The sequence below is a fragment of the Cololabis saira genome, chromosome 4 (genome assembly GCF_033807715.1).
Source record: "Cololabis saira isolate AMF1-May2022 chromosome 4, fColSai1.1, whole genome shotgun sequence".
NCBI classification, from domain to species: domain Eukaryota; kingdom Metazoa; phylum Chordata; class Actinopteri; order Beloniformes; family Belonidae; genus Cololabis; species Cololabis saira.
This window is the reverse complement of record NC_084590.1, coordinates 16156161-16179652: the sequence shown is the minus strand read 5'-3', so window position 1 is coordinate 16179652 and position 23492 is coordinate 16156161. Positions and strand designations below refer to the sequence as shown.

Sequence of the window (23492 nt, the reverse complement as noted above, 5' to 3'; positions counted from 1 at the left end):
TAAATGCCCTTAATTTAATAAATAGTTCATTTGATGGTTCTCTATAACTTGATTTTTTGATAATCCTTACCGCTCTTTTTTGAAGAATAAAGATCGGTTTAGTATGGGTAAAATATGAACTCTCCCATATTTCTAAACAGTATGTAATGTAGGGAATAAACATAGTGCAATACAAAATATATAAAGCACGCTGGTTCAACATATCTTTTACCACGTCTTAACGTACGCAGAAGTGACTGCTTTTGCTTTGGAAACATGGTTTTGTTATTTGTAGTATTCATTCAGGCCATAGTTTGTGTCTTTTGTTTAAACATTGCATCAAGACACCACAATAATTGTGAAAGACTTCACTAACAGTGATACATTGTGTCTCACGCACTTCGACTCTCACCGCTGTCACTTTGTTTTCTTGTCCTCAAACACCACGACGTCACTGGTGGAATATGTGATTGTGCACCCAGCTGGTGGAGAAATAGAAGATGGTTTTAATTAACTCCTGCAGTAACCGGGGGCGACCCCGCCGGCAGGTTCCACCACTAGCAAAGGCCCGGTCACGTCGTCAAGCCTATTGACTTTGCCAGTTTCCACCACTCAAGACTCTATCATTGTTAAAGCTTTTACAAGCGGTCGTGAAAAAAAGCATCCGAACGTAGTTCAATAAAAGCACAACGTTGCCATCGTCATTGTTTATTAGGCAAAAGTAAAGTCAAAAGAAAATAGAAATGGTGTTTGAAGCTCACGCAGGAACTAAGGAGATAAGAGGGGAGAAAGACATCAGCTGTAGTCTGAGAGAAGCTCGTCAGTCTGGCGAGGATCACAAGGCCATTTCTAAACAGTTTGAAGTCTGTTATTCTCCGGCGGGAAAGATTATTCCCAAGAGGAAAACATTAAAGAGTGGATGTCACAGCAAGGCTCCTCCTCCATCAGTCTGTAATGTTAATAAAAACTGATAAAATAATAATAATAATAATGTGGAGCTAAATCTAAGACTTCTCCACAGACCTCAGCTGGTTTGCTAAATGTAAAACTTCACAACAATGCAATAAAGAAGAAAAGGCTGAACAAGTATGGCATTTTTAAGAGTTTCACACAATCTATGTTCTCTTAAAAGTGCATGGCAGCACAGTGTTGTTGTGTGGGGTTTGCTCTCTCTCTCTCTCTGTCTCCGTCTCTCTCTGTCTCTGTCTCTGGTCGATGAGTGTGGAACAAAGACTGCTCCGAAGCCAACTTAAAAAAAAACTTTATTACAATAAAAGAAGGCATAAAAACAGATCTGTGGGATCTTTGAGCCAATTCTGGGAAAAAAATCAACATAAGGTTTTAAAGGGGACAAAAGAATGAAAGCCTGTCCTACGAATGTTATCCATCAAACATTATGACAGTTTTTTTTTTTCAAGGAGCTTGAGGCTCCTTTTAAGAAATGAGACTCTCTAGCGCCACCCTTCGCCACGACGGCCGTCGGGGGTACTGCAGCCAACAGTGAAGCCGGCACGGGAGAACGGGGAGAACGCGCATGCAGCGTCATGTGACGTCACATCCGCAGGACAGCGCGGGAAATTCGGGACCGAATTGCAGCACATTTTGCAGCACACAGCCTGTTCAAGGCAACAAAGAGATACACTAGAGGGCTCATTCTTTTGGGTTTGGAACGCTTCATCTGACATTATTACTAGAAAACTTAAAACGTATACAAATCTTTTTCATAAATCCTGCCTCAATCCTGCCTCATGCTCCTTTAAAGTGTCATTTTGTCAGATGTGAGGACAGGACCAGATACGGCAACAGCTTAGGTTTGCAAACATGTATCTGAACAAACCAGCAGACTCAAACATGGAGAAGCTTGTCCGTAACGCACTGCAGCACATCTGGTGAAAACCAAACAGCATCTCAGCATGGCCAGCTCGTACCAGCTCGTACCAGCTCGTACCAGCTCGTACCAGCTCGTACCAGCACGTACCAGCTCGTACCAGCTCGTACCAGCTCGTACCAGCTCGTACCAGCTCGTACCAGCAGAATGAAGGAGGACGCTCGTCTTGCAGCTCCACCACCTGAGCACCTTCAGCCAACGAGTCCAAGAAAAACAAAACACAATCGTGAAGGTGACAATATGACTGCAGGAGAAAGGAGTCGGTGCTGAACAAGTCCAGACCTCAATGTATTGCTGCTGAGGGACCTGGGGAGAGATGATCTAATATCTGCAACAGCTCGATGAACTGAAGCGACGTTGTAAAGAAAAGTGGGCCACAATGATGCGAAGGGACTGTTAACGTCACACAGGAAAACAATAACGTGAAGTTACTGCTGCTGAAGGTTGCTCTTTAAACTGAATCATGGTCTACTACACATACCGTTGTACACATTCCTTATTTTTCTTCCTAAATGAATAGTGACACCATTTCATGTGTAATTGTATTACCTAGTAAAGACAGAATAAGCTTTCATCACGTCTTGATAGGTTAAAAACCCATTACTGAAACAGGGCGCAGTTACAAATCACTTGACACATCAAAATGTGGGAGGACTCTCAATGGTCCTCTGCTCTTCCTTTCTTTCACGGCCTCTGTCATGTTCCCGTAAGCTACGTATGAATCAGCCGGGGAGCCATCAGAACACCCACATGACCGTTATTCCAGCCTTTCCCACACTTTTTCACTGAGCGGCAAAGGTTGATTTATGCGGGTTACACAGCAGTTTTGCGGGACCTTCCTCATGCTTCATCAATACCAAGAGACAGTAAAGGCTTTCTCGCCCCATTCAGCACGTTGTTCCCACTCAGAGCAGAGAGACTTTTCTGCATGGGTGACACAGCGTGAGTCACAAAACTGTCCTGCAGGGCTGTTTTCTTCCTTTCACGGACGTATCGCCCCACTCACCCCCTCACCCCCCTCACCCCCTCACCCCCTCACCCCTCTCACCCTGCCATCCTAACCATTACAACGGTCTTCATAAGAGTTTAAATCTGGTTTAAAGTGTTTGTATTAACTCACAGCACCTGACTACACCAGCGATGAGGACACACACACACACGCATGCACGCACGCACGCACGCACGCACACACACACACACGCACGCACGCACACACACACACACACAACACTGGTCTCCTCTCAGCCTTTCACCTCGGTACCAGCATCCCCCTTGATTCCCTAATTGGCCCACACTGAATGGGCTGTTATTCTTCCACCTCTTCTTCCTTGCATCCCTCCTTCCTTTCTCCTCCTTTCCTGCCCTCTGCCATCTCTCCCCTCATCCCTCCCCTCTTTGTGTTTTCTGCCATACAGAAAGGGAGGAAGGAAGTGTGCTTGTGAGTGTGTGAGCCCTTTCTCCCTTTCTTCTCCCTCTCGCCTCTTGTTTTCCGTCTCCCTCTGTAAGCGTTGAGCCGGGGGCCCCTTAATGTACAAAGAAAAAGACAGAGGGGCCCCCTCTTAGCTTCGCCCTTTGTGGCTGTAGACGCTGAGCCCGGCTCGGTAACCCTTTTACAGAAACAAGGGCACCGCAGTGGAGACATCCCAGAGATGAGAAGTAGGTCCAGTGTCATTAGCTTGTGGTTATTCCTTTTTGTCATCAATGGATGTGTAAATAGATTGGAGTGAGAGGAGTTGGGGATTTCATGGGGTTAAGTGCGGATGAAAGCATTTGTCAAGTATTTTACATAATTCGGGTGTGTATTTGCATAACGCTGCAGCAGAACTTGTTTGTGCTTGATAACCTGCAGTTATCAGGTGAGGTGGCGTCAGATATGATGCAGGATGAACTAAGCTTGCTCCATTTTACCGTGTACGTCCACCTGATTTTCCTCACACTCTGCCTCTCCTCCTGTCTGACCCCCGCAGGACCTCATCGTGGACCAGACCATAGAGAAGGTTTCCTTCTGCGCCCCCGACCGTAACTACGACAAGGCCTTCTCCTACATCTGCAGAGATGGAACCACGAGACGGTGGATGTGCCACTGCTTCATGGCTCTGAAGGACTCGGTGAGGCCACGGTCAACCTTTGTCTTCTTTAAACGGAATATAATCACTGTCTATTACAATTACTTTATTTGAGTACCGTATTTTCCGCACTATAAGGCGCACCTAAAAGCCTTTAATTTTCTCAAAAACCAGCAGTGCGCCTTATATATGATCATTACGGTAATTTCTGTTACTGTAGTCAGGGGGATTGTGGGTAATGTAGTTGGTGTCGCCGAAGTAACAGCGCTAAAACTGGCAGGAATCGTCACAGACGTTCAAGACAACAGCAGCACCGCTGACTCGTATAATGGCAACTTTGACGAGACGGAGCAAAGCTGGTTTTTATTTTGTTAATAAAGTTTGACATAGTGTACTTTTCTTCTTGTTTTTTTTTTTTTGCATTTGCTGTAGGATTTTGTAGCATTTCCTGTAGCGCAGCTCCATCAGGTAGATACGAAACTCAACCCCAGCCACTATAGTACAGTATTTTACCATATATTTAGTGCGCCTTATAATGCGGTGCGCCTTATATATGGAAACAGTTTTAAAATACATCATTCATTGAAGGTGCGCCTTATAGTACAGAAAATATGGTACATTCATTGAGCTAAATATTGTCCTATTCTGCAAACATGGTGGGAATTCTACCTTTTTGCATTTTCTGCATCACATCAGTTAATAGAAACACATTGATAAATGCTGGAGGCAAACATCTTGAACCCTCAATAATAATAATATACACTAGCATCTGTCATGTCCTTCACTGACTGGTCACGTGTTTGTGAATTATCTCCATCTTCTGTTCCGTTATCTGACTTCAAATCCGGGCTGAAGCGTAAAGGCTGCTGCGTGGAACATTGTGTTTTCCTGAGCTCGGATTGGGGGAACGTGGACAGAAAGGACGGGAGCACAGACCTGCAGGATTAGAGCAGGGGATTAGACAGGAGCCCGTGGCATTATCTGCCCACCTCTGTCTGTCTTTGTTTCCACCATACACTCCCCGTATCTCTACATGTCCATCTCACACTGAACTGTATCTCTCGCTGTTGTCATGGGGATGTGGGAACCTAGAGAGCTTGAAGGGAAAGTAGAGGAAATGAATTGCTTATAGATCCAGCAGGATAGATGCATGTCAGTGTTTGACAGCATCAAAGGTTTACACCCTCATCGTAATGAGCTCAATTAAACTCGTATGTGTGAGCGTGTCCTCGTCTTGTCAGCCACGGTAACTTTTTTTCCTCTTTGACACGAGTGTGGTTCCTCTGGAAGCAGGCTCCTCCTTTCATGGCTCCTCTTAATCGAAACTAATGCAGTCTACGGGACAAAACCTGGACTGGATGACATCATCTCAAAGACAGAAGAAACCTCCTCTACACGCTGCTGAACATAGACATACATCCAATCAAACATAAGAAGCACGATATTAGTATTAACCAGATGCATCCAAAATAAAGTGCTGTGGAGAGAACACTAGTGAATTACTTTTGTTGGTTTTGCACAAAAAAATGATTGATCCACAGTGTTAGTAGGAATTCTGCAGCCATCTTGGTATTGAATTTTGGTTCTTGAACATTCCTGTATGAGCCGTCACCTCAAGACTGGTTTGGTGCTTCCTGTCACGGTGGAGATTTGCCGTTATGATGGTCACAGATCTGGTTCATGAGAGAATTTTCCCAACGTGCCTGGCCATGGGATGCAGATCAGTTCAAAGCTAGCTGTGATAGGGGCTAGCTGTGATAGGGGATGAACTTCCAGGTCGGGGGTAAAGTCTCATGCAGAACTAAGATTCGTTACAGTTCCTCGACTGACTGGTAGAGGCTGCAAGAGAGGGTCAGTCTCCATGACAACTCTGAGGGAGGACAGTTTGTATCAAGCAATACATTTCTTTCTAATATGATTAATTGGCGATCGGTTCAGCCAATCGCTGGCCGTTATCGCTGCTTCATCCATAACTGTCATGACTCCGCCCTTAGTGAAGCAGCCACCCGTTTGTGTTAACCCAGCCTTGATTAAAGGTGGCGATCCTTTCTGATTTTGTTGCCCAGTCATTGGTGTATCCCGCTGGAAACATCTCCCGAGCTGGGAGCAAAGCTAACTCTGATTGACATGCGGTGGGCGTGTGCCCGTCGGCTTGCTGAGCCACATGGCTGCATCCTGCAAGAAGAAAAACAAACTTTAACACCTTTAACACCACGTGACCCAATGCTTCGTCCATTGTTACGTACAGTCTTTGGATAAACCTTGCGATAAAGCGAAAGGTGGCTGCGACTGCTAAGGAGACCTGAGCATGCAACCTTGGAGGAAATTTATTTAAATAAGCCCTAAAAGTACTTACTGGTGAATTTTCATTGTTCAGCTTATATGATAGCTTTAGTAATGAGTTACTTTTTAAATTAGTTTAGATTTTACACAGAAACGTTGAAGATTAAATACAGCGTTATGCAACATTTTGCTTAACATTAAGTGGAGATGAAAATTTTTTACCCAAAATAATAACTTGTGTGTTTTTGATATTGAAGACATTTTTATGGAGAAATTCAAAAGTTAAATTAAACATAGTTTCAGAATTTCACCTTTTAAAAGTTTGAAAGTTTTTTTTTAATTAATAATTTTTTTCTGGGTACATTTTGCACATTGAGACTTGATTCACGAATTTTTAGAAAGTTTTCCAACTAAATGTCCAGTAAAATTTGGGCTCCAGCTCAGTCTAAGGAGATTTATTTTGATTGGCTGGCGCTGCGAAAACCTCATTGGTCTGTCATCACATGTAAATGTGATTTTTTTTCAAAGTTCATCATGCAAGGATGCAAGAATCACCCAATAAATGCATACTGTAAGTGAATACATATTTGAGATGTCGGATCATTTACAAAACAAGTAGCTCTGATGGGCCTGAAGAAAACTGGGCATTGGTGGAATACTGTGACTGTTCAGACTTGATGATGATCCATCATGAGCCAGTAGAGGAGGCCGTATTTGTCCTGCTCAATGACAACAACCTGTAATGATTGAAATGTATAGACTTGTTATGAAATGAATCAGACATGTTTTGGTTTTCACTCCTGTGAGTTTGTGACACACATCTTTATCTGCTTACATAGACAAGACACGCCTGCAAAGTATGAACATTAAACATGTTTTTTCTGTTGGTACCAGGGGGAGAGACTGAGCCACGCAGTGGGCTGTGCCTTCGCCGCCTGTCTGGAGAGGAAGCAGCGCCGGGAGAAGGAGTGCGGCGTGACGGCTTCATTCGACGCCAGCCGCACCTCATTTGTGCGTGAAGGCTCGTTCCGTGTCAACTCCTCTTGCAGCCAGCAGGGCAGCAGCAGCGAACGAGAGGACAAGCTGCAGGATAAGAAGAAAGGTAGGAGCAGACATGTTGAATAGTCGTACTCAGTACTCGAGTTGTAAAAATAAATCAGGGGGGATGGTGGATTTTATCATATGGGGACAGATAATTTGTGCTGATTACAAATAATATAATATATTAGAAAATAATAGCACTGACCAAAACACCTGCAGAAATACTGCAGGAATGACATAGCAGCAGTTAAATGCAGCCTTCTGTAAGCTTTAAATATCCACTGGGCTTACATCAAATACATCAAAACACAAGAATAAAAAACAGTTTTCTGAACGTATCAATATTACGGAAGAGTATTAGGGCCACTTAAAAAAAAAAAAAAAAATTCTGAGAAAAAAGTCAGAATTCTGACTTTAATCTCAGAATTCTGAGAAAAAAGTCAGAATTCAATACGATACAATATGCCTCTGTCCTTCACAGGATAAGTAAAATGGATCACTGCAAAAACTCAAAATCTTAACAAGAATATTTGTCTTATTTCTAGTTAAAATGTCTCATTTTAGTAAAAAAAAAAAAAATCTCATTACACTTAAAACAAGACTCATCACTGGAAAAAACAACAATTTTCACCTGTTTCAAGTAGATTTTCACTTAAAATTAGCAGACAAATCTGCCAGTGGAACAAGATGTTTTTGCTTGGAATAAGAAGATAAATCTTCTCTACTTATTTCAAGTGAAGATTTACTTGAAACTGGTGAAAATTGTCAAATAAGTTATTTTTCTGGTGATGACTCTAAATGTTGAAATAGCAGTAAAACCACATTCATTGATGAAATGACATAAGGGATGGAAAGGGGGGGTGGCGGTTTTACAGGGGGGATGATTTTGACCGTTTTTATTTCAGGGGGGGAGGATTTTGACCGTTTTTATTTCAGGGGGGGATGCCATCCCCCCTCATCCCCCCTCAACTCGAGTACTGGTGGTACTTAAAGATAACGTTTATGAAACAGCACTGACTTCTGCCTCCCTTTCTTCCTCCAGATCAGGCCTCTGGCATCCCAGCCCTTCCACCTGGCAGCGCCTCCCCACCCGAGGGCGCAGCCTCCCCAATGGAGCGCCCGGAACCGGGCGGGCCCCACGCCATCCCTCGTCGCCACGCGCCTATCGAGCAGCTGGTGCGCCAGGGCTCGTTCCGGGGATTTCCTGCTCTCAGCCAGAAGAACTCTCCCTTTAAGAGACAGCTGTCGCTCCGCCTCAACGACCTGCCATCCACACTGCAGCGCAAGACAGACTTCCAGGCCAAGAACCCTGGTGAGCGGAGATTCTTCTGTTGATTAGACTCGCAAATGGGAACCAATGAAGGCACCTGCTGACACGCTTGACCTCAGTAACCTCTACGCCGGGTATGTGGAAGTTTCAGGGTTTGAGCTCCTCATCGGCAGCAGTGTACTGCAGGTTATGCCTGTCAGCAACAGCTGGTGCCTTTACTGCAGTTATGGTCATAACTAAATAGATTCAGAAGATTAAATTGGATGCATAGGTTTTGGTTTATTTGCCATTATCCATTTTTCATCCCTCTCTAATGTGTGACATTGTGGTTGTGTCTGAATTCCTTCACTCTCAGTGGAATAATTGTTCCTTCTCACCTATTTCCTGAAACACAAGAACTGAAGGAAAATATGACTATTGTGCAAGAAGCTCTGTTTTGTAGAGAATAATATCTTGCAGATGTTATAGGCTTCAATTAGGCAATGAAAGCATAGTTTACATTGTTCTTGTATCGAGAGTATCAAACTCTCTGACTGTGTAATTAGACTGTATATCTTCCTTTCAGACTTGAAACGATTCTTTGTTATGATTTTTGGTAAACTCAAATCCCCGAATTGATTTTCGGATTCCAGTTAAGGAACATTGCGTCTGATTCTGCACATACAGCAAATACACATGGGGACTCTTGCATCACAGTTGTTTGTTTGAGCATTATTACATTTTCCATCTGGCTGCAGCATGGCGTCACTGAACCTCATCTGACGAGGTCAGGGAAATCACATTATCGAATGAACCTGCAGTGCATCCCGGATGTATTTATATCCATATTGTCATGGGGATAAGGTGCTATTCTGCAGTGTAATTCTGTTTGCCCTTCAATTAATAATAATAATAATAATAATAAACTTTATTTATATAGCACCTTTCCTGTCATAGAATGCAACTCAAAGTGCTTTACATGTCAAGAGAAGATAAGCAAAGCAAGCAAATAAAAACAAAGCAGCTTTAAGACAAACAGTGAAAAAAAAACAATATAGCAAACAGAATAAAACCAGCAATAAAAGCAATAGCAAAGAGCAAAAAGAGTAAAAGAGTAAAAATTAAAAAATTAATTAAAAAATTAATGGGTAGCAGCCAAAAAAAGCATTCTGAAGAACTTCTCATTGATGTCTGAGAGCTCGTTGCATTTTTTATTTTTCCTTTGGGCATAATGACGACTGAGTCAGACCTAACAGGCTGCTGTATGCACACGCATAAAGACACACAGACATAAACACACCCACTCAGAGTGGTGCCACAAAGTCAGCGCGCTCCAATAGCTGGACTACTAAACCGTAGCACTCCACAGCCGCTCTCCGTGGCCCAGTGTACCATTTATGTCCACCTCTCATTCATCAGTGAGGAGTACGATATATTCACTTAGGATTGATATGATAGTTTACATTTTTACAGTGTATACACACAATTTTACACTCCACTGCATCTACTAAACAATGCCAGCCAGTTTCCCAGCTCCACGGGTCCCTTGTGTGTATTGATTTGTGGGCTCAGTCGGCTCTTGCAGTTAGCCTTCAGCAAGTCTCCGACTAGCCTTTAAACCGGCCTGCACGGAGGATAACACACACACAGCATAGGTAGGGCTTAAAGTGGCTCTGAACTCCAGAGACATAGGCAAGAAGAGGACAAGCATGGATCACGGACAGTGAAACCCTTAATCCAAAAGCATCCACATACTTCCCATGGCCTCTGCACCTCTGATGAACTTCAAGGCCTACGGCCTACGAACAGTACTCGAGTTGTAAAAAAAAATCAGGGGGGGTGGTGTATTTTTCTTATATGGGGACAGATAATTTGTGCTGATTACAAATAATATAATATATTAAAAATAATAGCACTGACCAAAACACCTGCAGAAATACTGCAGGACTGACATAGCAGCAGTTAAATGCAGCCTTCTGTAAGCTTTAAATATCCACTGGGCTTACATCAAATACATCAAAACACAACAATAAAAACAGTTTTCTGAACTTATCAATATGACTCTGTCCTTCACAGGATAAGTAAAATGGATCACTGCAAAAACTCCAAATCTTAACAAGAAAATGTGTCTTATTTCTAGTTAAAATGTCTCATTTCAGTAAAAAAATCTCATTACACTTAAAACAAGACTCATCACTGGAAAAAACAAAAATTTTCTCCTGTTTCAAGTAGATTTTCACTTAAAATAAGTAGAAAAATCTGCACGTGGAACAAGATTTTATTGCTTATAATGAGAAGATAAATCTTCTTGGTATTTCAAGTGAAAATTTACTTGAAACGGGTGAAAATTGTCAAATAAGTTATTTTTCTGGGTTTATTTTTCTGGTGATGACTCTAAATGTTGAAATAGCAGTAATACCACATTCATTGATGAAATGACATAAGGGATGGAAAGGGGGGATGATTTTGACGGTTTTTATTTCAGGGGGGATGCCATCCCCCCTCATCCCCCCTCAACTCGAGTACTGCCTACGAAGCCCTCAGCTGAGGAGGTGCATAGATGAGAACTGGCCTGGAATATCCCAGCAGTAGGTTTGATGGACCCATCTGTGGTCAATAATGTTAATTTATCTGATCTAATCAGTAAACTTTTTTTTGTCTAAACTGCCAGAAAACAAAAGTTAACTACAAACTTCTCATCCGTCACAACGGGCATAAACGACAAAGAAGTGCAGAAAGTGAATAATCTTGTGCCTGTGAAGCCTTTGGGGTTGTTAAGACAACCACGAGATGACAAGGAACATCCACTCAGATATTATATCTATTATGTTTAAAGCTTTGCCTTAAAGTAAAGTCAGACGACAAGTTAATCCCTCTCTAGTCGTTTACACATCAGTAACAAATGGTTAAAAAGTCACATTTATCTTGGAGCAGTGTCAAGCACAGGGGATGGCAAAGCAGACTGAAATGCTAGTGCATCCATGTTCCCCTGTTCGTCTCACTGTGAAGTTCTGAACAGTGTCATGTAATGTTTGTGTGGAGAAACTTGCTCTTTAGGTGCTTTTTAGGTCAATCGCAGTAACAAGCGCAGCAGATGAACACCAAAGCGCTCTAGTTTCTCTGCTTTTGATGCTAACTGGGTCTGTTACACAATTGAATGAATATTTTTTCCCTCTCTCTGTTCATCCCGCTCCTCAATCTTCTTGTTATCCCATTCCATCAACTTCTTTTCATTTTTTTGCTTTTCCCCTCCTCCCCTCTCTGTAACCCTTTCTTGCTAGTACTAGAGATGGACATGGGGTTACCGGGCGAAGGTGACGGTTGTATTAATGACCTCTGTAGCCAGATCAATAACTCCTTCACCAACCCTGCCGAGGAGCTCTTCTGCAACCCCTCCATGTCGGCGTATGGTCCACCGCCGTGCACTGTGCCCCCTGCTCTGCCTCCACCGCCTGCACCAATGCAAGGTAAGAGGACTAGACGGGTCTAATAACCAGTACTCGAGTTGTAAAAAAAAATCAGGGGGGATGGTGGATTTTATCATATGGGGACAGATAATTGTGCTGATTACAAATAATATAATATATTACAAATAATAGCACTGACCAAAACACCTGCAGAAATACTGCAGGAATGACATAGCAGCAGTTAAATGCAGCCTTCTGTAAGCTTTAAATATCCACTGGGCTTACATCAAATACATCAAAACACAACAATAAAAAACAGTTTTCTGAACTTATCAATATGACTCTGTCCTTCACAGGATAAGTAAAATGGATCACTGCAAAAACTCAAAATCTTAACAAGAATATTTGTCTTATTTCTAGTTAAAATGTCTCATTTTAGTAAAAAAAAAATGTCATTACACTTAAAACAAGACCTTTTTCAAGTAGATTTTCACTAAGTAGAAAAATCTGCATGTGGAACAAGATTTTATTGCTTGTAATAAGAAGATAAATCTTGTCCCATTGGCAGATTTTTCCTACTTATTTCAAGTGAAAATTTACTTGAAACAGGTGAAAATTGTCAAATAAGTTATTTTTCTGGTGATGACTCTGAAATGTTGAAATAGCAGTAAAACCACATTCATTGATGAAATGACGGGATGGAAAGGGGGGATGGTAGTTTTACAGGCGGGATGATTTGGACCGTTTTTATTTCAGGGGGGATGCCATCCCCCCTCATCCCCCCTCAACTCGAGTACTGCTAATAACAGTCGTTGGTGAGGGACTGATCAAACCTTTTCAATCTCTTTCTTTTTTCTATTCCAGCCGCCTCGTCTTGGGTGCAACCTGAACCTTCTCTCAATTCTCCTCCACCAGTTTCCGTGGCAATGCAGAGTGGTCACAAACGCACTCCCTCGGAGGCCGAGCGATGGCTGGAGGAGGTCTCTAAGGCTGTCAAAGCTCAACAAACGCCTCCTCCAGGCCCCACCATCCCCACCATCCCCGGCCCGCCTTCCATGACCACTCACCAGATATCCACCACCATGTCCGTGGCTCCAACATCCACTGTCCCCATGGCCCTCAGCACCTTGTCCAAACCTCTCATCTCCGGCCCCTCCGCTCATTCGGGTCCAGCCTCGATGCCCCTGCCACCTATGTCCTTATCCTCTGTTCCTCTAATACCAGGCCCTCCGGTGTCGGGTCCCCCTATGTCTCTTCCATCCATGTCCATCCCCACCATGTCGGGTCCGAGCATGTCTGGAGCCCCGATGATGCAGGCCTCCCTTCCTGGACCCCCCGGCTCCATTCCAAGCTCCATGCAACCATTCCCTCTGGCTTTTGATGCAACTCCAGCCCCTGTTGGGATGTTTGCCAACCAGCCTGTCCAACCCGGGTTTGTTCCCATGCAGACCTACATGCCAGGCCTGGCCAGCAGTATGACCTACCCCAACGCTAGTGTGCCTGTGGTGGGCATCACACCGTCACAAATGGTAGCCAATGTCTTCTGCACCGCCACAGGGTCATCAGGCGCAGGCGCCGCCATGGGCGCCACTGTAGGAGGATCCAAAGTGGGGGCACTAGGCACAGTTGGGCAGCACCATTCCTATCCTGGAGCACCTGGTACAGGTGGGCACACTGCAGGGTTTTCCACGCCTACGTTTTCCTCCACCCTGCCACAATCAACGGCCATTAATGGCCTGCCACCACACGGCAGTGCAACGATGATCCTGCAGAACGGCACCTGCAGCGGTGGCGGGAGCGCCGGCAGCAGTACCAGCTGGCCGCCAGAGGGCAGCCAGCTGACAGCTCCGGCCATGAGCGAAATTCAAGACGATGACCGCTTTGAGGCCAAGTGGGCGGCGCTGGAGGCGAAGCCAGCACCTCAGGAGCCGGGGAGCAAGGCACCAGCTGCCGCAGCGAACCCGTTTTCCAACAATCTGCAAAAGACTTTTGAGATTGAGCTCTAAGCCCGTCTCAGCCTCCTAAAGCTGTAGCACTAGTTCTTGAGTCAAAGCCCCAGGAAGTCAAGGCACTAAATCCAGCATATTTGCTTAAACAGGATGCAGGGCCTTTGAATTTAGTCTAGGGTTCAATCACTGACAGCCCAGCAACTTGCTAAACGAGCCCCAAGGAGTTAGTGCTACAAAAAAATGTTATTGCTTTCTTTCTGCTCCGACGTAAGATGGAGAAGAACTTAGCAGTTTGCTGGGCTGTTCTCTGAGGATCAGGTCTCTAGCCTCCAAACTTGATGGGCTGAATCTTTCCACTCCATCTGCCCCCACCGCCTCTCCTCCCTGCTTTCACTTCTCCACTCCTGCTTCACCTTTCCTGCTGCGAGTCCCTGGATGTACTGGCCTCTGACGTTACTGTGGTGGACGCAATTTAGGCGTTTCTTTCTTTAAGAAGAGTCTCCACTTTCTTCCACAAAATCCCACGAGATGATTTGGGAAGTATTGCCTGTTTTCGGTGGAGATCTTTTGCAGACGTGGTGATTATGGAGAAGCCGAGACTCGATGAGTCGACTGACGCTTAAGCACAGCAGAGTTTGGATGTGTGAAATGACTTACTGACCAATAGTAGAGATTTATGGCCAAAATTATCTTATTTATTGTATTTTTATGTTTAATTTTAACAAGTTATGTATACTGATAAATCAAAAATGTTAAGCAGTGTTTTGGGAGCATGATGTCTTCTTTTCTTTTTCTTTTTAACCCCATATTTATTTTAGTTGAATTGTACGGTTGAAAAACTAGAGGGAAGAGATTGGACAGACGTGACTGGCAGAAGAAAACGGGACCGAATCGTCTGACGGGACCCAAATATACTTTACAGTACAGCTGTGAAATGTAAGATCGGTGTATAGAGCGGCATGTTTTTGTTCAGCCGTGGGGCCTCACGTGCACATGCTCCACTTCTGCTGAGAGCAGATCCGTCAGTACGGTGTCACTGGGCCATGTGCTCCAGTTCTCTCGCTAAAGCTTCACTGCAAAGGCAGCGGGACATGAAACGTCACTTCAGGATAACCAGCACACAGGCACCCGGGACAATATAGCACACAACAGTCCTTTGGACTCCATCTTCACCTGACAAACCCAAAAAAACTTTAATAACTCAGTGGAATAATAAAAAAAAAAAGAAACAATCTTCAACACTGTGCAACTGGATGGAAACGATGCACCACATTCCAGCGTTCATCGGTCCTTTTACGTGTTCAAACACAGGGTATAGCTTCATCTTGTACGATATGTTTGTGTATTCAACCTTTATATCTTCTGTAACAGTGCAACACTCATTAAAAACAATGTTGGGACTGATGGTGAAGATGTGAAAACACGAGAAGACTTGCAACCTGAGGAATGAAATAATCACAGCGAGTGAAGATGAAACAGCAGGATCCCAGTTTGGGTTAGAGAGAGATAGAGAGAGAGACAGAGAGAGAGAGAGAGAGATCCAGCTGTACGTGAGAGACCGAGGGAGGGAACGGAGCCCTGCCTTGCAAGAACGAGGAGGAGGAAGTTTCAAGGAAGGAAAAGTAGACGAGGCGTGATAAAAGGACGTATAAGTGAGTGAAAATACTGCGAACAAAGAGACATTCATCACACGGTCCTGGACGCGAGCACCGTCTGCTGCCCTGTCCCTGAGGGCCGGCACGCTTACATACTCCTCAAGTTTCACAACTCCAAAAACAGCACTTCTGGTTCTATTTAAAAGTAATTATGCTTCATATATAAGTGCAGTGTCATAAATGAGATTTTTCTTTTCTAACTATCTGCTATTTCCTGAAGTGGATGAAACTCCAGTCATGTCAAGAAGACTTTCAGTGTTTTGAGTTTAGGTCTTTTTAAGGAGTCGAACCTTTACAATAATAAAAAAGAAGAAAGGTGGAAATGTTTATTATCGAAGGGCTTCCCACAGGTCGCTCCTCTGTGTCCTATTTTCTGCAGTCGGATCAGAGATGCTCCTGTTTTGCTCCTTTGTAACTGACTTGTATGAATATGGACCTCCGCTAATTACATTCCCTGCACATTACTGTCATTAACCTATTTGGACTCTTCCTGCGGTCGTTCCCATCTGACGGGCTGACGTTTCAGAGGATCCAGATTCATGAACAACTGGCCTAGTTTGTATTATTTTACCCGCCCATCCCAAGTTTTAGCTTTTTTTTTTAAAAAGAAAAGTTATTTTTAAAGATAAATCAATAATTATTTCTGTCCAGACGGATCTGAACCACACCCTCTACCTTCCTCCTGTACAGAGTGAGATTTGCTCATGAAATTGACCCAATATTTCATGATAAAATATATTTTAGCCTTCAACTCTTGTTTGCACGCCCCCAAATTATAAATGTAGGTTAATTGTGTTCCGCGTTAAAGCAAACTAAATGACCTCATAAACTTGATTGTAAAACCATAGTTTAGTGATGGTAACAAAGCAAACCAGTGGAGTTTATTTTTAATCTTTATTTACAGAATTTTTGTATTTAAACCAACATATTTGTATTGTAATTACATTGTACAAAAGATGAATAAAGTAATATAATATTACACCTGCTCCTGTTTTTGAAGTGATGACATACAAACTATATATCTGTAGGTATGTGTGTTATGACATGAGCTTTCCTGGACTCCTTGTCCTTTTGCTTTACTCCCAAATTTAGATTTGTATGTTGTTTTTCTCTTCAGATTCTTCTATGATCGCAGCTGCTGTCTGTTACTATTTTTAGTCTTTGGTTTGGTTCCTTTGCACCAAAATGTTAAAATTAGAGCAATGGTACTTATTACCAAGATTTAGTAAGGCCAAATTCAGGAATCATCATCAGGCCTTTGTATCAGACGTGAAAACCTCCAGTGTGGCAAGTTCATTATTGCACCGTAGAGGAGGGCTGGAATAACTTCACCAAAACTGCTTCTTCTACGTGTTTATATCACTTTACTGTCTAAAATCTCGTTTGGAAGTTCTGCTAAATGTAAAACCAAAGAGAATTCAACCATTAAACCCTATAATGAAATATAATGTAATGTTAAATTTGATATCAACATAAGATTAACAAAAGGACATAAACTCTGGAGAAATGTGCACATGAGAGACCAGGCCAGAGCCAGAGACTGAACATGGAAATCAGACCCTTTGGCGCCATTTTGGTAAAGTCACGGATGACTGGAAACAAATCCATGGGCTCAGAAACACTTCTTAAAACCTAAATCAGTGATCAGCTGCATGTTTTTTTGCTTTGTGTTTATTTAGTTTTGTTTGTTTTGTTTTACTCTGCGTTGCTGAAGTTGTTTTTATTTAAACTTCAGTAAAACACTGGGATGTGAAGAAAAGCTAAATGAAGAACAGACTGATAAACTTCTGCTATAAACACACAACGATTGAAAACAAAAGTATGTGTGATTTTTAAATGTTCAGATCCATGGCTTTGGGCTTAGCTCCTCCCAGGTCCCAACGTTTGGGACAAAGGGCTGTCTTGTATGAAGACAGATGCCGACAGATACCGGGACAAAGTCCTTTTGTTTCAGGTTAAATCACACTCGTACTTCTGATTGTGTTCGTGACATTTCATCTCATAAATCACAGGTGACATGGTCAGAAATACACGTCTGAATGTGAGCACCAACCAGGAAGAAACAAGTAAGTGTCAATCTTCTTTTGTTCATCACTCTTAACAATGATAACAGGGCTGCTGTTGCATTTATCTTGCTTTATATTTGACTTGATACTGTGAACAAACGCTCAGTAACTGCTGAAGATCTGCACATATAATAAATGATAGTTCAAAGAAAGAGGATATCAAAGTAACAGAAATTAATTGAGGTAGGTTAGCAGCAACCCGGTGATGGTCTAAACCCGTTAAATCCTAATCTCCTCATTCAGGTCGATGCTGCTTCTTCCCTCCCTGACTAACGGCTCCTGTGTGTACTGCTGTCTTATCAGCACTGTCCTCCATTCAGCCCTGAGTGGTGCTGCAGCAGCTCACATCGCTAATAGGACCAGACAAGGGCCCTTTTCTTCTTGAGAGCCGTGAGAAACGGAGCAAATGCAGCAACACACACTTGCACACGGAGCTCTGGAGCAGTGGTTGCAGTAACTCTGCCGGCCGTTGCACTCTGATCTCTGGACAGCCAACGAGGCTGCGCTGCTCCAGAGTAAGAGAGGACGTCTGCAGAGCTCTGGGTGCTGTGCTCAAGTCTGGTTTGAACTTTTCTTTGTTAATGACCTTTAGTGAATCATGTATTGATACAGTAATCAGCTAAGTCAGAATTGTTGCTCTTTGTTGCTCATCTCATCTTCGTCTCTCCACTCTTTCCAACCCATGTGGCTAGGGTTGCCACCTTTCAGAAATAGAAATAAGGGACGCCCCGATTTCAGCAGCGCAGGAGCCAAAAAAAAAGCCCCAAAACTTCTACACTGAATAAAAATGTGTTTATTTTATATGAAAAAACAAAATGCTTTGATTTAAAGTTTAAAGTGCTTTAATAGCATTGAACTTGCATGACTGTACAGACAGACAACCATACTAGTAACTGAAATAGCCTCCTATGCTACGTATGTCCACATCAGCCAAGATGTAATATAGCCTACAGGTGAAGAATATGGTGTAAAAGTTAATTTATTTCAATAATTCAACTAGAATATGGTGTAAAAGTTAATTTATTTCAATAATTCAACTAGAATATGGTGTAAAAGTTAACTTATTTCAATAATTCAACTAGAATATGGTGTAAAAGTTAATTTATTTCAATAATTCAACTAGAATATTTTGTAAAATGTAATTTATTTCAATAATTCAACTAGAATATGGTGTAAAAGTTAATGAAAATACGGTACAAATCGTGTCCCGTATTAGTTCAATACGGGACGCAACATTTTTTTCTCAAATAAAGGACAATTCCGTATTTTACGGGACGGGTGGCAACCCTACATGTGGCTGAAAGCAGCTCCACCTGGGCCTGGTTCTGTCTAATATTGTGTTTTTTATGGACCTGCCCCCTTTTTTACCACCTTCTTACCAAAGCACGTTGGCTAAGTGCCTCTTAGTAGTGATCTTCACTACTGATGAGCTCTGACACGACTTATCTTATAATTTGGCAACACATAGATGCTTAAACTGCATTAAAATGTTCTGCACCTTTTTAAACCTCACCACAGCAGGTAGCTTGTGTTTCTACTCTGTGGGCTTTATGGAGTGCAGTGTCCTGCACAAGGACAGATTGATACTTTGGAGGGTTTGATGCCGACCCCCCAGCTGCAGGACGACGTTTTCCCCCCTCTAAGCCCAAGAGAGAATTCAAAAGCGATTGTTTCCTCCGTGCTGCTCATATTTTAGTTTTTGAATCATGCTTTACTTTTGATTCTTGTCACATATCAAGTTACAAGCTAATTGAATCTTTTTAATTTGCTTTAAAAAAGTGAATTATATCATGATATGATTACACTCAGCAGGGATGATTTTAACATGGTTAGAATATGACATGACTCATCATTATCATGCTAATTCTGTCTTTGCAAGACCCTGTCAACTTTGCAGCTCTGTAAGTTACAATAAAGCCATTAACCCATAAACCTGGACGAGCTCATGGAGATGAGTTAGTGCAAATTAAGCTGAGCCATGGACATGAGCCCAAGACCAAGGCTTTTTGATTAAAAACAACAAAAAAAACTCCAACTTCACAGCCACGGAGACTGAGTGCTGCCGCAGACCGACACCTTACCCCCACATCAGCAAGGCCATTAGTAGACTTTTAAATGCTAGTTGGTCTAATCAAATTATTTTGTTCATATTCACTAACTTGCTGAACATGTTTCTCTCCATTTTCAAAAAGGACTATTGCTTGTAAAAGTAATGTAGGAATCCTTTTTGAATTTTTTCAGCATCATTACAACCAACAATGTGACCATTTGTTCTCCTAGAGGTGTGAATCTGTACCAACGACTGCAGACTTACAGTAACAACTAGCCAGAGGTGGACAGAGTACTCGACCCCAGTACTTGAGTAAGAGTACAAATACTACTGGTCAAAATTTACTCCGTTACAAGTAAAAGTAGCTCAGTCAAAATATTACTCGAGTAAGAGTAGAAAAGTACTTGCTTTTAAAGGTACTTAAGTATCCAAAAGTAAATGCTTTTAAATTTACTTTAAGTAAAAGTTAGAGTAAGAGTAAATTTCTTATTTTCCACATCAGTAAATTACTAGATTTTTTCTAAATTAATTGTTGCGGCTATGTCTTGACAAACGCAGGCTACTTTGGCGGTATCGTTTTGAGGAGGCTTGACGTATTTCCGCTTTACGTACATCCCAGTGGAGAGGTCTGCGATAGGTCTCGTCCTTTGACAAAAACAGCTTGTGTCCAATAGGATTTTAGGGTAGAAGAAAAAAGAGCAGACCTGAAAGTAACGAGTACTTTTCAGCCTTCCTAGAAATTTACTCGAGTAAAAGTAAAAATATTTGTCTTGGAAATGTATTCAAGTAAAAGTAATAAGTACCAAAGAAATCTAATACTCAAGTAAAGTACAAATCCTCTGGATATGTACTTAAGTACAGTACTCAAGTAAATTTACTCCGTTACTGTCCACCACTGCAACTAGCAGCCAGTTTCTGGCCCATGGGAGTCTCCCGGGTCCCTCGGTGAGTGTGTGTGTGTGGGGGGGGGTGGTGGTTACAGTCACGGACCCGGCAGAGGATCAGCTGGGGGGAGAACGTGGTCCATAAATGAAGCAGCTACACCTTCAGAGCAGCTGCGTCTGTAGCTCCTACCACCTACTCACACCCTCAGTACAGTTGGTCACAATTGCCTCTGAAGGAGAAGCCTGGTCGCCATGGTGACGCAGTAAAAGACTCTATCATCAGAATAAAGTGCTGAAATCTGCAAAAACGGGTTTATGCACACTGCTGTGACAGCAAATGAAAGCATTTAACATCACCCTAAAGAAATGCGGGAAACCTTGCAGCGATGTGTGTACTTGTGTGTACTTGTGTGTGCATGTGTGTACTTGTGTGTGCATGTGTGTACTTGTGTGTACTTGTGTGTGCATGTGTGTACTTGTGTGTGCATGTGTGTACTTGTGTGTGCATGTGTGTACTTGTGTGTACTTGTGTGTGCATGTGTGTACTTGTGTGTGCCAGAGCAGATTTAGCTGCTAATCACACCAGGGAGTATATCTGTTAGGGGGGGGGGGTAATGATTAGAAGCTGAACTGAAATCTTTGAGCTAGTGGGTGGACGGCACTGTTTGTGTTGTCCTCTTTAACATCCACTTAGAGCTCTCATCACTTCCCTTAGTGAGCGTGTGTGTGTGTGTGTGTGTGTGTGTGTGTGTGTGTATGAGAGTGATGGCAACGACTCAGCAAAATCAGAGCGGACTGTAACGGTGTTTGTGTGATGGGTTGTGGTTATATTGTTTTATCTCAGCACTGGATGATGCATCCACGCTACGTCCACACACACACGTTTACCCCTTTACTGCCATTAAATCACAGAATCATACACACGTCCCCCTGCTGCAGCGCATGTAGGACCATTAAGACCAATATATATGCTGATTTTCATCAATTTAGTGCACACATCAAAAACCTGTTCAAGGCTGCATACACTCCATGTTTCACCCCAAAAATCATACACCCCCCTAGTCACACTGCTGTTTAAAGAGTATATAATGTAAACAACTGAACCATGCCGTACACTGATTAATGCCATGCAGTAGTTATTGATCCGTGCAGCAGCTTCACTACTGTTTTGTGCACAGCTGATTTCAACAACTTGACACGGTCGCTGATGTAAATCTAAAGCTTAATGCTGGATCGAAGGGAAGCTGGTACCTGTTTAAACTGAGCGAACCATCCCTGACAAGCTGAAGAAGGATTGGGAAGAACGATGTGCATGTGTGGGTGCATGTGTGTTTACAAAAACACAGCAATGTCTAGAAATGCTGTCTAAGCTGTCAGGGTTTGAGGCGGCCTCAAGCTCCATGCTGCGCACAAAAACACCCAAGTAGATCTCTATCTGCCCATAAACACACTCCTAAAAGGGTTACGTTTGGGCATATTGGGAGTCTTGTTTGTTGGATTCCCATCAGAGCTGTGGGCAAAACCACTTCTGCTTATGTCCTGGATGGATTCATGACTGAAGCCTGCACACACACACACACACACACACACACACACACACACACACACACACACACACACACACACACACACACACACACACACACACACACACACACACACACACACACACACACACACACACACACACACACACACACACACACACACACACACACTGAGCGAGCTGAGTGTCAGCTTCTGCCACCCCCTGCCAGCAGCTGTCTCTCATCAGCACCATGTGCCAGAGAGGACCAGAGCCTATCTGCTCCCATCCATTGTTTCTCTGCTCCAATCAAGCAGGCAGGGATGTAAATCATCTGTTTAAGTGTGCTGCTGAATCAGAGGGGGCTTTCCTTTGTGCTGTCTTATACCTAATAGGCCTAAAGGAGATTACAACCGTAGAAAATTAATCTAGTCTCTCCTGTACTTAGTCATAAGCTTAATCACTGTTTGGCATCATGCCAGTGGCAGATCATTAGTAATGTGACTAAATATCCAGTGTTTATGAATTTATTTTGAGTAACAACGTCTTTATCACGTATTGGTTTAACAAGCTCTGATTATGCTCTAAAACTAGAAGACTGCTCACACAACTTGTGTAATCATGATGATGTTTTCTCTGCGTGTGGTGACATCACTGCTCAGTGAGTGATAATTATGTGTCGTTATACACATAAATCAGCTCTTTACATGTGCTTCAGAGGTGCTCAGAGTTGAGGTGGTGTGTGTACACACCTGTGCACGTTTTTCTGGCCTGGTTATTTGTGTGTGTTTTTGTTTCCTTGCCTCACTAGACTGTATTGATATAATCAGTGACCTTGGTGGGAGCATGAGTCCCTCTGGAGCAGGGAGGGAGGGATTCAGAGCAGAGACGGTACTGGATATGGGTTAAGGTTTGAGTCAAAGGGAAGACCATGTTATAATGAATGGACGCCAGGGTCCTAAAACGGACAGCTGTGCAAATGTGTGCATGTGTGGGGGGTGTTAAAGGGCTGAGAACATGACTAATTTCCTGGCAGAGGAAAATGCTAATTTCTGACTGCTAAATAGGGCAGCTTCATAGTAAAATCCCCTGCTGAGAGACACTCAAAACACTTTCAGGTAGGTGGTCTCATGTTCAATTTACTCAGGTGCAGATGCGCTACTCCTGCGCCCCCGGCGCCCCCTGGTGGAGACATTGAGTCATGGACCAGACGACTTATTCAGCTGCTGCGGCTCAATCACTCACTAACATAAACATGGATGCAATGTTTTAATAAAATGTCATTTGATATAGTTTTGACATAGTATGTACATTTGTGCTTGTGGGAGTGCCCATTAGCTTCACTAGTATGGACATTTTCTTATATAATATTCATTATAAAATAGTTTATCATATTATTGTTATTGTTTATTAAATAAAGGATGGACAGAATTGATACATCAAGGCTAGG

General features: G+C 42.9%; 1 protein-coding gene across 4 annotated transcripts in view; it reads left to right on the top strand.

The window, feature by feature from the left end:
- Positions 1-16496, top strand: part of numbl (NUMB like endocytic adaptor protein) — an 81226-nt gene extending 64730 nt beyond the window's left edge. For 3 of the 4 annotated variants that reach the window (XM_061718997.1, XM_061718996.1, XM_061718994.1), the window contains exons 5-9: positions 3835-3975; positions 7111-7318; positions 8300-8569; positions 11788-11973; positions 12778-16496. In XM_061718997.1, the coding sequence (XP_061574981.1) occupies positions 3835-3975; positions 7111-7318; positions 8300-8569; positions 11788-11973; positions 12778-13919 (1947 nt within the window). In that variant the 3' untranslated portion in view covers positions 13920-16496. The remainder of the gene's footprint in view (positions 1-3834; positions 3976-7110; positions 7319-8299; positions 8570-11787; positions 11974-12777) is intronic. The other variant, XM_061718995.1, reaches the window with a different exon arrangement.
- Positions 16497-23492: the final 6996 nt, after the last annotated feature.